General features: G+C 45.1%; 1 protein-coding gene across 3 annotated transcripts in view; it reads right to left on the bottom strand.

The window, feature by feature from the left end:
• LOC135536549 (UTP--glucose-1-phosphate uridylyltransferase-like) overlaps window positions 1-14,551 on the bottom strand; it is a 79,573-nt gene that overhangs the window by 51,954 nt on the left and 13,068 nt on the right. For all 3 annotated transcript variants that reach the window (XM_064962847.1, XM_064962846.1, XM_064962849.1), the window contains exons 2-3: window positions 11,027-11,154; window positions 8,488-8,595 (exon numbers count right to left, since the gene is read on the bottom strand). In XM_064962847.1, the coding sequence (XP_064818919.1) occupies window positions 8,488-8,595; window positions 11,027-11,125 (207 nt within the window). In that variant the 5' untranslated portion in view covers window positions 11,126-11,154. The remainder of the gene's footprint in view (window positions 1-8,487; window positions 8,596-11,026; window positions 11,155-14,551) is intronic.

The following is a 14,551-nucleotide window of genomic DNA, read 5'->3' as shown; positions in this document are numbered from 1 at the left end:
TACATTGTGTGCAAAAGGCATGAGGAGGTAGGTGAATAATTACAATTTTGCAGATTAACACTGGGGTGATAAATGATCAGATGGTCATGTACAGGTAGAGATATTGGTGTGCAAAAGAGCAGAAAAGTAAATAAATAAAAACAGTATGGGGATGAGGTTGGTGAAAATGGGTGGGTTATTTACCAATAGACTATGTACAGCTGCAGCGATCGGTTAGCTGCTCAGATAGCTGATGTTTGAAGTTGGTGAGGGAGATAAAAGTCTCCAACTTCAGGGATTTTTGCAATTCGTTCCAGTCACAGGCAGCAGAGTATTGGAACGAAAGGCGGCCAAATGAGGTGTTGGCTTTAGGGATGATCAGTGAGATACACTGCTGGAGCGCGTGCTGGATGGGTGTTGCCATCGTGACCAGTGAACTGAGATAAGGCGGAGCTTTACCTAGCATGGACTTGTAGATGACCTAGAGCCAGTGGGTCTGGCGACGAATATGTAGCAAGGGCCAGCCGACTAGAGCATACTCCCCCCCCCCCCCCCTGTATGTGCATTCCAAGCTGTGTGTGCATTCCAAAATGGCACCCTATTCCCTATATAGTGCACTGCTTTTGACCAGAGTCCACTATATAGGGAATTAGGGTTCCCTTTGGGATGCAGCCTGTGTGTTGATGCTGGATCTGAATACTCAGTAGTATGACTGACGCACACAGCTGAGAGAATGGACTTCAAAGAGCATCCCTAGAGACATGGCAACCCTGTGGTTTAAAACAGAGAAAACTGTGGCAACCCTGTGGTTTAAAACAGAGAAAACTATGGTAATACTGGAATTCTATACTGAGGGAGAATATGGCAACACTGTGGTTTTATACTGAGAAGAAACTATGGCAACACTGTGGTTTTAAACTGAGGGAGAATATAGCAACACTGTGGTTTTATACTGAGGGAGAATATAGCAACCCTGTGGTTTTAAACTGAGGGAGAATATAGCAACACTGTGGTTTTAAACTGAGGGAGAATATAGCAACACTGTGGTTTTAAACTGAGGGAGTATATAGCAATATTGACATTTTATCCTGCAAAGAAACTATGGCAACCCTTTGGTTTTAAACTGAGAGAGAATATGGCAACACCAATTTTATACTGAGAAGAAGCTATGGCAACCCTTTGGTTTTAAACTGAGGGAGAATATGGCAACACCAATTTTATACTGAGAAGAAGCTAAGAACAAACCTTTGGTTTTAAACTGAGGGAGAATATGGCAACACCAATTTTATACTGAGAAGAAGCTATGGCAAACCTTTGGTTTTAAACCGAGGGAGAATATGGCAATATTGTAATTTTATACTGAAAGAAAACTATGGCAACCCTGTGATTTAAAACCCTATTCCTGAGTACCTGTATGTCGGCAGGTAGCCTAGTGGTTAGAGCGTTGGACTAATGACCGAAAGGTTGTAAGATCGAATCCCCGAGCTGACAAGGTAAACATCTGTCGTTCTGCCCTTGAACAAGGCAGTTAACCCACTGTTCCTAGGCCATTACTGTTCGTAACTGACTTGTCTAGTTAAAAAAAAATGTCTGAGTCCTCAACACAACATCAGACCTGACAGAAATCTCAGTTGGATTGAAATGTTGTCTGTGTGTCCAAATAAGAATTGGTTGTTAACTTGACTTGTCTGGTTGAATAAACATGACAGCTGAACAAGTTGAATGTTAGAGATCTTCATTGAGTAAGATGGCGCCGGAGAAGATAGCAGACGTTTTACGTGCCCACAGCCGATTGTGTTTTTTTTTTTTTTTACTTATTTTGTACATAACATTGCCTCTACCGTCTCTTATGACCGAAAATAACTCCTAGACATCAGGACTGCGATTACTCACCACGGACTGGCAGAATCCTCTTTTTCATCTTTCACGACTCTGACGAGCCCGACGCAAAAGATACACTGTTTCCTCGGGAACAGGCCCCAATCCCTGGGATCTGCGTGAAGAGGAGGCGGAGAAATAGAGAGTCCAAAAGTCGGGCTGCCTTCTGAGAATTCGTAGGCGATCGAATAAACCCCCACCTCCCTCCATTTTGCTAGCAAACGTGCAATATTTGGACAATAAAATCGACGAGTTACGCGGGAGATTAAACTCCCAATGGGGACATTAAAAACTGTAACATCTTATGCTTCACGGAGTCGTGGCTGAACGATGACAATATCAACATACAGCTGGCTGGTTATACGATGTACCGGCAGGACAGAACAGCGACGTCTGGTAAAACAAGGGGCGGCAGTCTATGTATTTTTGTAATCAACAGCTGGTGCACAATATCTAAGGAAGTCTCGAGCTATTGCTAGCCTGAGGTAGAGTATCTCATGATAAGCTGTAGACCACACTACCTACCGAGAGAGTTTTCATCTGTATTCTTTGTAGCTGTTTATACAAACAACCACAGTCAGAGGCTCTAAGATGGCGGAATACAGCTTATTCAATGCTAGAAACAAACAAGAAAACCCAGAGGCGGCACTCCTAGTAGCTGGGGACTTTAATGCAGGGAAACTTAATTCCGTTTTACCAAATTTCTATCAGCATGGTAAATGTGGAACCAGAGGAAAAAGAACTCTGGACCACCTATACTCCACACAGAGATGCATACAAAGCTCTCCCTCGCCCTCCATTTGGCAAATCTGACCATAATTCTATCCTCCTGATTCCTGCTTACAAGCAAAAATTAAAGCAGGAAGCACCAATGACTCAGTCTATAAAAAAGTGGTGAGAGGAAGCAGATGCTAAGCTACAGGACTGGTTTGCTAACACAGACTGGAATATGTTCCGGGATTCCTCCGATGGCATTGAGGAGTACACCACATCAGTCATTGGCTTCATCAATAAGTGCATCAATGACGTCACCCCCACAGTGACCGTAAGTACATACCCCAACCAGAAGCCATGGATTACAGGCAGCATCCGCACTGAGCTAAAGGATAGAGCTGCAGCTTTCAAGGAGCGGGACTCTAATCCGGGAAGCTTATAAGAAATCCGCTACGCCCTCCGACGAACGGTAAACAGGCAAAGCGTCCATACAGGACTAAGATCGAATCTTACTACACCGGCTCTGATGCTCGTTGGATGTGGCAGGGCTTGCAAACCATTACAGACCTCAAAGGGAAGCACAGCCGAGAGCTGCCCAGTGACACTAGCCTACCAGACGAGCTAAACTAGTTCTATGCTCGCCGAGGAAAATAACACTGAAACATGCATGAGAGCACCAGCTGTTCCGGAAGACTGTGTAATCACGCTCACCGCAGCTGCTGTGAGTAAGACCTTTAAACAGGTCAACATTCACAAGGCCGCAGGGCCAGACGGATTACCAGGATGTGTACTGCGAGCATGCGCTGACTAACTGGCAAGTGTCTTCACTGACATTTTCAACCTCTCCTTGTCCGAGTCTGTAATACCAACATGCTTTAAGCAGACCACCATAGACCCTGTGCCATGGCTCACATCAACACCATCATCCCAGAAACACTAGACCCACTCCAATTTGCATACCGCCCCAACAGATCCACTGATGATGCAATCTCCATTGCACTCCACACTGCCCTTTCCCACCTGGACAAAAGGAACACCAATGTGAGAATGCTATTCACTGACTACAGCTCAGCATAGTGCCCTCAAAGCTCATCAATACGCTAAGGACCCTGGGACTAAACACCTCCCTCTGCAACTGGATCCTGGACTTCCTGACAGGACGCCCCCAGGTGATAAGGGTAGGTAACAACACATCCACCACGCTGATCCTCAACACAGGAGCCCCTCGGGTGCATGCTCGGTCCCCTCCTCTACTCCCTGTTCACTCATGACTGCACGACTCAACACCATCATTAAATTTGCCGATGACACAAGTGGTAGGCCTGATCACCGACAACGACGAGACAGCCTATAGGGAGGAGGTCAGAGACCTGGCCGTGTGGTGCTAAGACAACAACCTCTCTCAACACGATCAAGACTAAGGAGATGATTGTGGACTACAGGAAAAAGAGGACCGAGCACGCCCCATTCTCATTGACGGGTCTGTAGTGGAGCAGGTTGAGAGCTTCAAGTTCCTTTGTGTCCACATCATCAACAAACTAACATGGTCCAAGCACACCAAGACAGTCGTGAAGAGGGCACGACAAAACCTATTACCACTCAGGAGACTGAAAAAGATTTGGCATGTGTCCTCAAATCCTCAAAAGGTTCTACAGCTGCACCATCGAGAGCATCCTGGTTGCGTCACTGGTTGCCTGGTATGGCAACTGCTCGGCCTCCGACCACAAGGCACTACAGTGGGTAGTGCGAACAGCCCAGTATATCACTGGGGCCAAGCTTCCTGTCATCCAGGACCTCTGTAACAGGCGGTGTCAGAGGAAGGCCCTAAAAATGGTTAAAGACTCTGGCCACCCTAGTCATAGACTGTTCTCTCTGCTACCGCACGGCAAGCGGTACCGGAGCGCCAAGTCTAGGTCCAAGAGGCTTCTAAACAGCTTCTTCCCCAAGCCATAAGACTCCTGAATGGTGTCAAGATGAGAGAAATGAGAAACCTGGTCCTGAATGGTGTCAAGATGAGGATGTGAGCTGAAGAGGCCCTCTCTACACTCGCTCCCTATTACCTGTCATCACTACTACATGACATAATGCTCCTTAAAAAAGGGGCAATCACATCCATTTTTGGACATACAAGTGAATGATATGCCTCATGAGCTTGTCGTACCCCATCAGAACCCAAAATATAAGCTTGTTTTACTCCAATGTTTGTAATCAAAGTAAACAAACACTATATAGCATCAAAACATGGTTAAAGCTATACTTTTGATATCATGGATGCTACGTCTATGAATTTGAGAGTGGTTACATTTCTCCAGCCCCATCCCTCAGCTTTTTACCGAAACAGTGGCGGGGAGTTCACTTTGTTATTGTTTCTACTGCTGATTGTTGCTTTAACATTTGTACTGAGCTTTGAATAATCTCACAGTGAAGCTGATATGTCAGAAACAGGATAAAGAGGTTACCTGATATAAACTAGTATGATAATTATAAAAAATATTCCACAAGAAAGGAACCTGCAAATCAGGTAAGATAAGTGAGGTAAGGCAATAAATAGGCCATGGTGGCGAAGTACAGCAATTAAACACTGGAGTGATTGATGTGCAGAAGATGAATGTGCAAGTAGAGATACTGGGGTGCAAAGGAGCAAGATAAATAAATAAATACAGTATGGGGATGAGGTAGGTAGATGGGCTATGTACAGGTGCAGTGATCTGTGAGCTGCTTAAAGCTAGTGAAGGAGATATGAGTTTCCAGCTTCAACGATTTTTGCAGTTCGTTCCAATCATTGGCAGCAGAGAACTATAAGGAAAGGCGGCCAAAGGAGGAATAGGCTTTGGGGGTGACCAGTGAGATATACGTGCTGGAGCACGTGGTACGGGTGGATGCTGCTATGGTGACCAGTGGGCTGAGATAAGGCGGGGCTTTACCTAGCAGAAAGGGCTTGTAGATAACTTGTAGCCAGTGGGGGTTTTTAATTTAATTTATTTTTTTACCTTTATTTAACTAGGCAAGTCAGTTAAGAACAAATTCTTATTTTCAATGACGGCCTAGGAACAGTGGGTTAACTGCCTGTTCAGGGGCAGAACGACAGATTTGCACCTTGTCAGCTCGGGGGTTTGAACTTGCAACCTTCCGGTTACTAGTCCAACGCTCTAACCACTAGGCTACCCTGCCGCCCCGGTTTGGCGACGAGTATGAAGCGAGGACCAGCCAACGAGAGAGTACAGGTTGCAGTGGTAGGTAGTATATGGGGCTTTGGTGACAAAACGGATGGCACTGTGATAGACTGCATCCAATTTGTTGAGTAGAGTGTTGGAGGCTATTTTGTAAATTATATTGACAAAGAACAGTGGAACCCTCCAAAGAATAGTGGAACCCTCCAAAGAATAGTGGAACACTCCCAAAGAATAGTGGAACCCTCCAAAGAATAGTGGAACCCTCCAAAGAATAGTGGAACACTCCCAAAGAATAGTGGAACCCTCCAAAGAATAGTGGAACAGTTCAAAGAATAGTGGAACCCTCCAAAGAATAGTGGAACCCTCCAAAGAATAGTGGAACCCTCCAAAGAATAGTGGAACAGTTCAAAGAATAGTGGAACACTCCAAAGAATAATGGAACCCTTCAAAGAATAGTGGAACCCTCCAAAGAATAGTGGAACAGTTCAAAGAATAGTGGAACCCTCCAAATAATAGTGGAACCCTCCAAAGAATAGTGGAACCCTCCAAAGAATAGTGGAACACTCCAAAGAATAATGGAACCCTTCAAAGAATAGTGGAACCTCCAAAGAATAGTGGAACAGTTCAAAGAATAGTGGAACACTCCAAAGAATAATGGAACCCTTCAAAGAATAGTGGAACCCTCCAAAGAATAGTGGAACAGTTCAAAGAATAGTGGAACACTCCAAAGAATAATGGAACCCTTCAAAGAATAGTGGAACCCTCCAAAGAATAGTCGAACACTCCCAAAGAATAGTGGAACACTCCAAAGAATAATGGAACCCTTCAAAGAATAGTGGAACCCTCCAAAGAATAGTCGAACACTCCCAAAGAATAGTGGAACACTCCAAAGAATAATGGAACCCTCCAAAGAATAATGGAACCCTTCAAAGAATAATGGAACCCTTCAAAGAATAGTGGAACCCTCCAAAGAATAGTGGAACCCTCCAAAGAATAGTCGAACACTCCCAAAGAATAGTGGAACACTCCAAAGAATAATGGAACCCTTCAAAGAATAGTGGAACCCTCCAAAGAATAATGGAACCCTTCAAAGAATAGTGGAACCCTCCAAAGAATAGTCGAAGACTCCCAAAGAATAGTGGAACACTCCAAAGAATAATGGAACCCTTCAAAGAATAGTGGAACCCTCCAAAGAATAATGGAACCCTTCAAAGAATAGTGGAACCCTCCAAAGAATAATGGAACCCTTCAAAGAATAGTGGAACCCTCCAAAGAATAGATAAGGTTCCTGAAGGTTCCTGAATCCTGTTCCCAACAAGCCTAATGCCATCCGATCCCTCTGTCCTTCACTCTGCCCCCCCCTAGCTTCAGCTTGGAACACAATGCAAACAATAATTATTATGCAACTGAGGCCAAGAAGGAAAATAAGCCAGGACAGTCCCAATCCACAGGCCAAACACTGACACGTTGTCAACGCCAGGCTATCAGGTTTGGTTACTTTAATGCATCACTCATATCGCCCATCAAGGATGGATGGATTGTTTTGTATTCAAACTAGTTGAATGAATAAGTAAGGTTCGCAAAACATTTCCACCCAGCCCACTGGTCAGTCATCTGGACCACAGAGTTCTTGCTTGCTGAAGCAGTGCAGTTTCACTCGCTCTTCCTTTGTGAAATGCTTTTGGATTGAAATGTTTCAAAATGGAGGCCGAACGCCAGGGGAAAACCCTGTATTGCAAGCAACCACTGTTCTTAATGTTGGGGGTCCCAGCTTTCTGGTCTGAATTGTATTTACTATTGAACAAAGGGCCCTCCCGACTGCCATTCAAGGTGGTTGCATGGGCCTATACATCACATGAACTGTTAAAAACAATAACACGGCTAACCATCACTAATAGGCTACATTTAGCAAACCACTTCCTCAGATGGTGAATTAGCCCCAAATGAATGAACATATGTGATATTAAGTGCACACAAACATACATCATCACACACACACACACACATACTACTCATCACTCATTTTGAAGACTGCTGGTTCATAGGAACAAAGCCATCAATAGTCATTTCAACATGAATAAACTACGACACACCCACACCCAGCCCCACCTCACACACACACACACACATGTATATGTGCAGTCCTACACGTAAACACAACTGCACAAAAAATGTCTCTTAAGTTGCCCTCTGTCACTTTCTTTCTCTATCCACAAAACAAAATGAGACATCCCCCTCTCTCTATTCTGTCTCTCTCTCTATTCTGTCTCTATTTCTATTCTGTCTCTCTCTCTATTCTGTCTCTATTTCTTTCCCTATCCACAAAACCTAATGAGACATCCCTCTCTCTCTATTCTGTCTCTATTTCTTTCCCTGGTCTCTGTTTCTCTCTATCCTTCTGTCTCTGTCTCTCTCTCTATTCTGTCTCTCTCTCTATTCTGTCCCTCTCTCTCTCTCTCTATTCTGTCACTCTCTATTCTTCCCCAGAGAGAAAGCTTGGGGGTTGTGGAGGGAGCCCTGGAGCTCTAGTAGAGACAGGGGGAGCCAGCTGGCTGCATGCCTAGAGGAAGAGACCCCAAATCTGGCCTCACCGTGTGAGCTCTCCCCCTGGCCTCCACTGTTCCCATCTGCCTGAGAGTCCACTTCATCACACCATATTACTGGATCACTCACTGATGAGCTAACAGATACACACACAATGTACAGTAAACACACACACACAGGGTTTTTATTTGAGTCTTACTGAGTCTTCTGGAGGTCTGTGTATCTTGGGCCAGTCCACCGATGGCCCCTTCACCTGCAGAAACCTGTGGAACAGCTTCTTGAATCCATCAAAGTCCTTCTTGGAGACCTGGAATACACAGGGAGTATACGTTATAACAACAACATCCCATTCTCCCCAGTGGGCGAAAACAGACAGAGATATGCTGGGTTACTGGTTGTACCAACTACTGTATCGGTGTTTGATTGAGCTGCCTGTTGCAATGGAACCAATGAATTAAAAAAAATCTAAAAAAACAAAACCCGGTCCTCAGGTCACTCCAGACAGACTAAAACAAACTCTGTCCCCCTGTCACTCCAGACAGACTAAAACTAACTCTGTCCCCCTGTCACTCCAGACAGACTAAAACAAACTCTGTCCCCCTGTCACTCCAGACAGACTAAAACAAACTCTGTCCCCCTGTCACTCCAGACAGACTAAAACTAACTCTGTCCCCCTGTCACTCCAGACAGACTAAAACAAACTCTGTCCCCCTGTCACTCCAGACAGACTAAAACTAACTCTGTCCCCCTGTCACTCCAGACAGACTAAAACAAACTCTGTCCCCCTGTCACTCCAGACAGACTAAAACAAACCCTGTTCTCCTGTCACTCCAGACAGACTAAAACAAACTCTGTCCTCAGGTCACTCCAGACAGACTAAAACAAACTCTGTCCTCAGGTCACTCCAGACAGACTAAAACAAACTCTGTCCCCCTGTCACTCCAGACAGACTAAAACAAACTCTGTCCTCCTGTCACTCCAGACAGACTAAAACAAACTCTGTCCTCAGGTCACTCCAGACAGACTAAAACAAACTCTGTCCTCCTGTCACTCCAGACAGACTAAAACAAACTCTGTCCTCAGGTCACTCCAGACAGACTAAAACCACCTCTGTCCTCCTGTCACTCCAGACAGACTAAAACAAACTCTGTCCTCAGGTCACTCCAGACAGACTAAAACAAACTCTGTCCTCAGGTCACTCCAGACAGACTAAAACAAACTCTGTCCTCAGGTCACTCCAGACAGACTAAAACAAACTCTGTCCCCCTGTCACTCCAGACAGACTAAAACAAACTCTGTCCTCAGGTCACTCCAGACAGACTAAAACAAACTCTGTCCTCAGGTCACTCCAGACAGACTAAAACCACTTCTGTCCTCCTGTCACTCCAGACAGACTAAAACAAACTCTGTCCTCAGGTCACTCCAGGCAGACTAAAACAAACTCTGTCCTCAGGTCACTCCAGACAGACTAAAACTAACTCTGTCCTCAGGTCACTCCAGGCAGACTAAAACAAACTCTGTCCCCCTGTCACTCCAGACAGACTAAAACAAACTCTGTCCTCAGGTCACTCCAGACAGACTAAAACAAACTCTGTCCCCCTGTCACTCCAGACAGACTAAAACAAACTCTGTCCTCAGGTTACTCCAGACAGACTAAAACAAACTCTGTCCTCAGGTCACTCCAGACAGACTAAAACAAACTCTGTCCTCAGGTCACTCCAGACAGACTAAAACTAACTCTGTCCCCCTGTCACTCCAGACAGACTAAAACAAACTCTGTCCCCCTGTCACTCCAGACAGACTAAAACTAACTCTGTCCCCCTGTCACTCCAGACAGACTAAAACAAAGTCTGTCCTCAGGTCACTCCAGACAGACTAAAACAAACTCTGTCCTCAGGTCACTCCAGACAGACTAAAACAAACCCTGTCCTCAGGTCACTCCAGACAGACTAAAACAAACTCTGTCCTCCTGTCACTCCAGACAGACTAAAACAAACTCTGTCCTCAGGTCACTCCAGACAGACTAAAACAAACTCTGTCCTCAGGTTACTCCAGACAGACTAAAACAAACTCTGTCCTCAGGTCACTCCAGACAGACTAAAACAACCTCTGTCCTCCTGTCACTCCAGACAGACTAAAACAAACTCTGTCCTCAGGTCACTCCAGACAGACTAAAACAAACTCTGTCCCCCTGTCACTCCAGACAGACTAAAACAAACTCTGTCCTCAGGTCACTCCAGACAGACTAAAACAAACTCTGTCCTCAGGTTACTCCAGACAGACTAAAGCAAACGCTCAAGATGTTTAAAGATTTAAACCCAGTTCTACATAGTATAGATGAAAAAGCAGATCTCATCTCGGAGGCTGAATGTTTTCAGTGTTCATGTAATATGGTTGATTTATTGATGAGTACATTTATAAACACATCATCAAACAGCATTTCTGTTCAAAGCCAACTGATATCATCATGGCTTTCATGTGTATAAACACTCATTGATGTGAAATGCTTATAGAGGTGTGTGTGTGTGTGTGTGTGTGTGTGTGTTTGTGTGTGTGTGAGTGTGTGTGTGTGTGTGTGTGGACTCTCTTTGACACTCTGCTACAGTATGTGTTACTCGCCTGATTTCCCCTCCCCTCATCTTGGGAACACAATCACTACCAGATGGACTCAGGGAGAGGGAGAAGTGTGTGTGTGTGTGTGTGTGTGTGTGTGTGTGTGTGTGTGTGTGTGTGTGTACCTCCTTGTCGACCCCCGTGGCAGTGTCCAGTAGTTTCTCCAGCTCTGCGTGCATGGAGGTCTCCAGCTGCTGCCTCATCTCCTCCTGAAACTGGGCCATCCCTCCGTTAGGCACTCCCTTACTGAGACCTGAAACACCATGTCAACTCTGTTAGATACACCCTTACTGAGACCTGAAACACCATGTCAACTCTGTTAGATACACCCTTACTGAGACCTGAAACACCATGTCAACTCTGTTAGATACACCCTTACTGAGACCTGAAACACCATGTCAACTCTGTTAGACAAGCCCTTACTGAGACCTGAAACACCATGTCAACTCTGTTAGATACACCCTTACTGAGACCTGAAACACCATGTCAACTCTGTTAGATACACCCTTACTGAGACCTGAAACACCATGTCAACTCTGTTAGATACACCCTTACTGAGACCTGAAACACCATGTCAACTCTGTTAGATACACCCTTACTGAGACCTGAAACACCATGTCAACTCTGTTAGATACACCCTTACTGAGACCTGAAACACCATGTCAACTCTGTTAGATACACCCTTACTGAGACCTGAAACACCATGTCAACTCTGTTAGATACACCCTTACTGAGACCTGAAACACCATGTCAACTCTGTTAGACAAGCCCTACTGAGACCTGAAACACCATGTCAACTCTGTTAGATACTTACTGAGACCTGAAACACCATGTCAACTCTGTTAGATACACCCTTACTGAGACCTGAAACACCATGTCAACTCTGTTAGACAAGCCCTTACTGAGACCTGAAACACCATGTCAACTCTGTTAGATACACCCTTACTGAGACCTGAAACACCATGTCAACTCTGTTAGATACACCCTTACTGAGACCTGAAACACCATGTCAACTCTGTTAGATACACCCTTACTGAGACCTGAAACACCATGTCAACTCTGTTAGATACACCCTTACTGAGACCTGAAACACCATGTCAACTCTGTTAGATGCACCTTAGTCACTTAGACCTGACAAGACCATGTCAGACCTGGAAGGAAATACACCCTTACTGAGACCTGAAACACCATGTCAACTCTGTTAGATACACCCTTACTGAGACCTGAAACACCATGTCAACTCTGTTAGATACACCCTTACTGAGACCTGAAACACCATGTCAACTCTGTTAGATACACCCTTACTGAGACCTGAAACACCATGTCAACACCGTTAGGCACTCCCTTACTGAGACCTGAAACACCATGTCAACTCTGTTAGATACACCCTTACTGAGACCTGAAACACCATGTCAACTCTGTTAGATACACCCTTACTGAGACCTGAAACACCATGTCAACACTGTTAGACCTGCACTCCCTTACTGAGACCTGAAACACCATGTCAACTCTGTTAGATACACCCGTACTGAGACCTGAAACACCATGTCAACTCTGTTAGATACACCCTTACTGAGACCTGAAACACCATGTCAACTCTGTTAGATACACCCTTACTGAGACCTGAAACACCATGTCAACACCGTTAGGCACTCCCTTACTGAGACCTGAAACACCATGTCAACACCGTTAGGCACTCCCTTACTGAGACCTGAAACACCATGTCAACTCTGTTAGATACACCCTTACTGAGACCTGAAACACCATGTCAACTCTGTTAGATACACCCTTACTGAGACCTGAAACACCATGTCAACTCTGTTAGGCACTCCCTTACTGAGACCTGAAACACCATGTCAACTCTGTTAGATACACCCTTACTGAGACCTGAAACACCATGTCAACTCTGTTAGATACACCCTTACTGAGACCTGAAACACCATGTCAACTCTGTTAGGCACTCCCTTACTGAGACCTGAAACACCATGTCAACTCTGTTAGACAAGCCCTTACTGAGACCTGAAACACCATGTCAACTCTGTTAGACAAGCCCTTACTGAGACCTGAAACACCATGTCAACTCTGTTAGATACACCCTTACTGAGACCTGAAACACCATGTCAACTCTGTTAGACAAGCCCTTACTGAGACCTGAAACACCATGTCAACTCTGTTAGACAAGCCCTTACTGAGACCTGAAACACCATGTCAACCCTGTTAGATACACCCTTACTGAGACCTGAAACACCATGTCAACTCTGTTAGACAAGCCCTTACTGAGACCTGAAACACCATGTCAACTCTGTTAGACAAGCCCTTACTGAGACCTGAAACACCATGTCAACCCTGTTAGATACACCCTTACTGAGACCTGAAACACCATGTCAACTCCGTTAGACAAGCCCTTACTGAGACCTGAAACACCATGTCAACTCTGTTAGATGGACACCACCTTACTGAGACCTGAAACACCATGTCAACTCCGTTAGACAAGCCCTTACTGAGACCTGAAACACCATGTCAACTCTGTTAGATACACCCTTACTGAGACCTGAAACACCATGTCAACTCCGTTAGACAAGCCCTTACTGAGACCTGAAACACCATGTCAACTCTGTTAGATACACCCTTACTGAGACCTGAAACACCATGTCAACTCCCAGGAAATTAGAGGAGAGACCTTAGTCACTTAGACCTGGACCAGGAAATACAGGAGAAGCCCTTACTGAGACCTGAAACACCATGTCAACTCTGTTAGATACACCCTTACTGAGACCTGAAACAACATGTCAACTCTGTTAGACAAGCCCTTACTGAGACCTGAAACAACATGTCAACTCTGTTAGACAAGCCCTTACTGAGACCTGAAACACCATGTCAACACCGTTAGACAAGCCCTTACTGAGACCTGAAACACCATGTCAACTCTGTTAGATACACCCTTACTGAGACCTGAAACAACATGTCAACTCTGTTAGACAAGCCCTTACTGAGACCTGAAACACCATGTCAACTCTGTTAGATACACCCTTACTGAGACCTGAAACACCATGTCAACTCTTTTAGACAAGCCCTTACTGAGACCTGAAACACCATGTCAACTCTGTTAGACAAGCCCTTACTGAGACCTGAAACACCATGTCAACTCTGTTAGACAAGCCCTTACTCAAACCTATAAAACCTGTATTTCATGGACCTGACTTAGTCACTTAGACCTGGAACAGGAAATACAGGAGAGACACCTTAGTCACTCAGACCTGGACCAGGAAATACAGGAGAGACACCTTAGTCACTCAGACCTGGACCAGGAAATACAGGAGAGACACCTTAGTCACTCAGACCTGGACCAGGAAATACAGGAGAGACACCTTAGTCACTCAGACCTGGACCAGGAAATACAGGAGAGACACCTTAGTCACTCAGACCTGGACCAGGAAATACAGGAGAGACACCTTAGTCACTCAGACCTGGACCAGGAAATACAGGAGAGACACCTTAGTCACTCAGACCTGGACCAGGAAATACAGGAGAGACACCTTAGTCACTTAGACCTGGACCAGGAAATACAGGAGAGACACCTTAGTCACTTAGACCTGGACCAGGAAATACAGGAGAGACACTTTCTACTCTTTAAAATCACATGCCATATT

This window comes from Oncorhynchus masou, unplaced genomic scaffold, assembly GCF_036934945.1.
Source record: "Oncorhynchus masou masou isolate Uvic2021 unplaced genomic scaffold, UVic_Omas_1.1 unplaced_scaffold_631, whole genome shotgun sequence".
NCBI classification, from domain to species: domain Eukaryota; kingdom Metazoa; phylum Chordata; class Actinopteri; order Salmoniformes; family Salmonidae; genus Oncorhynchus; species Oncorhynchus masou.
The sequence above is the reverse complement of the archived record's forward strand: the minus strand, read 5'-3'. Positions and strand labels throughout refer to the sequence as shown.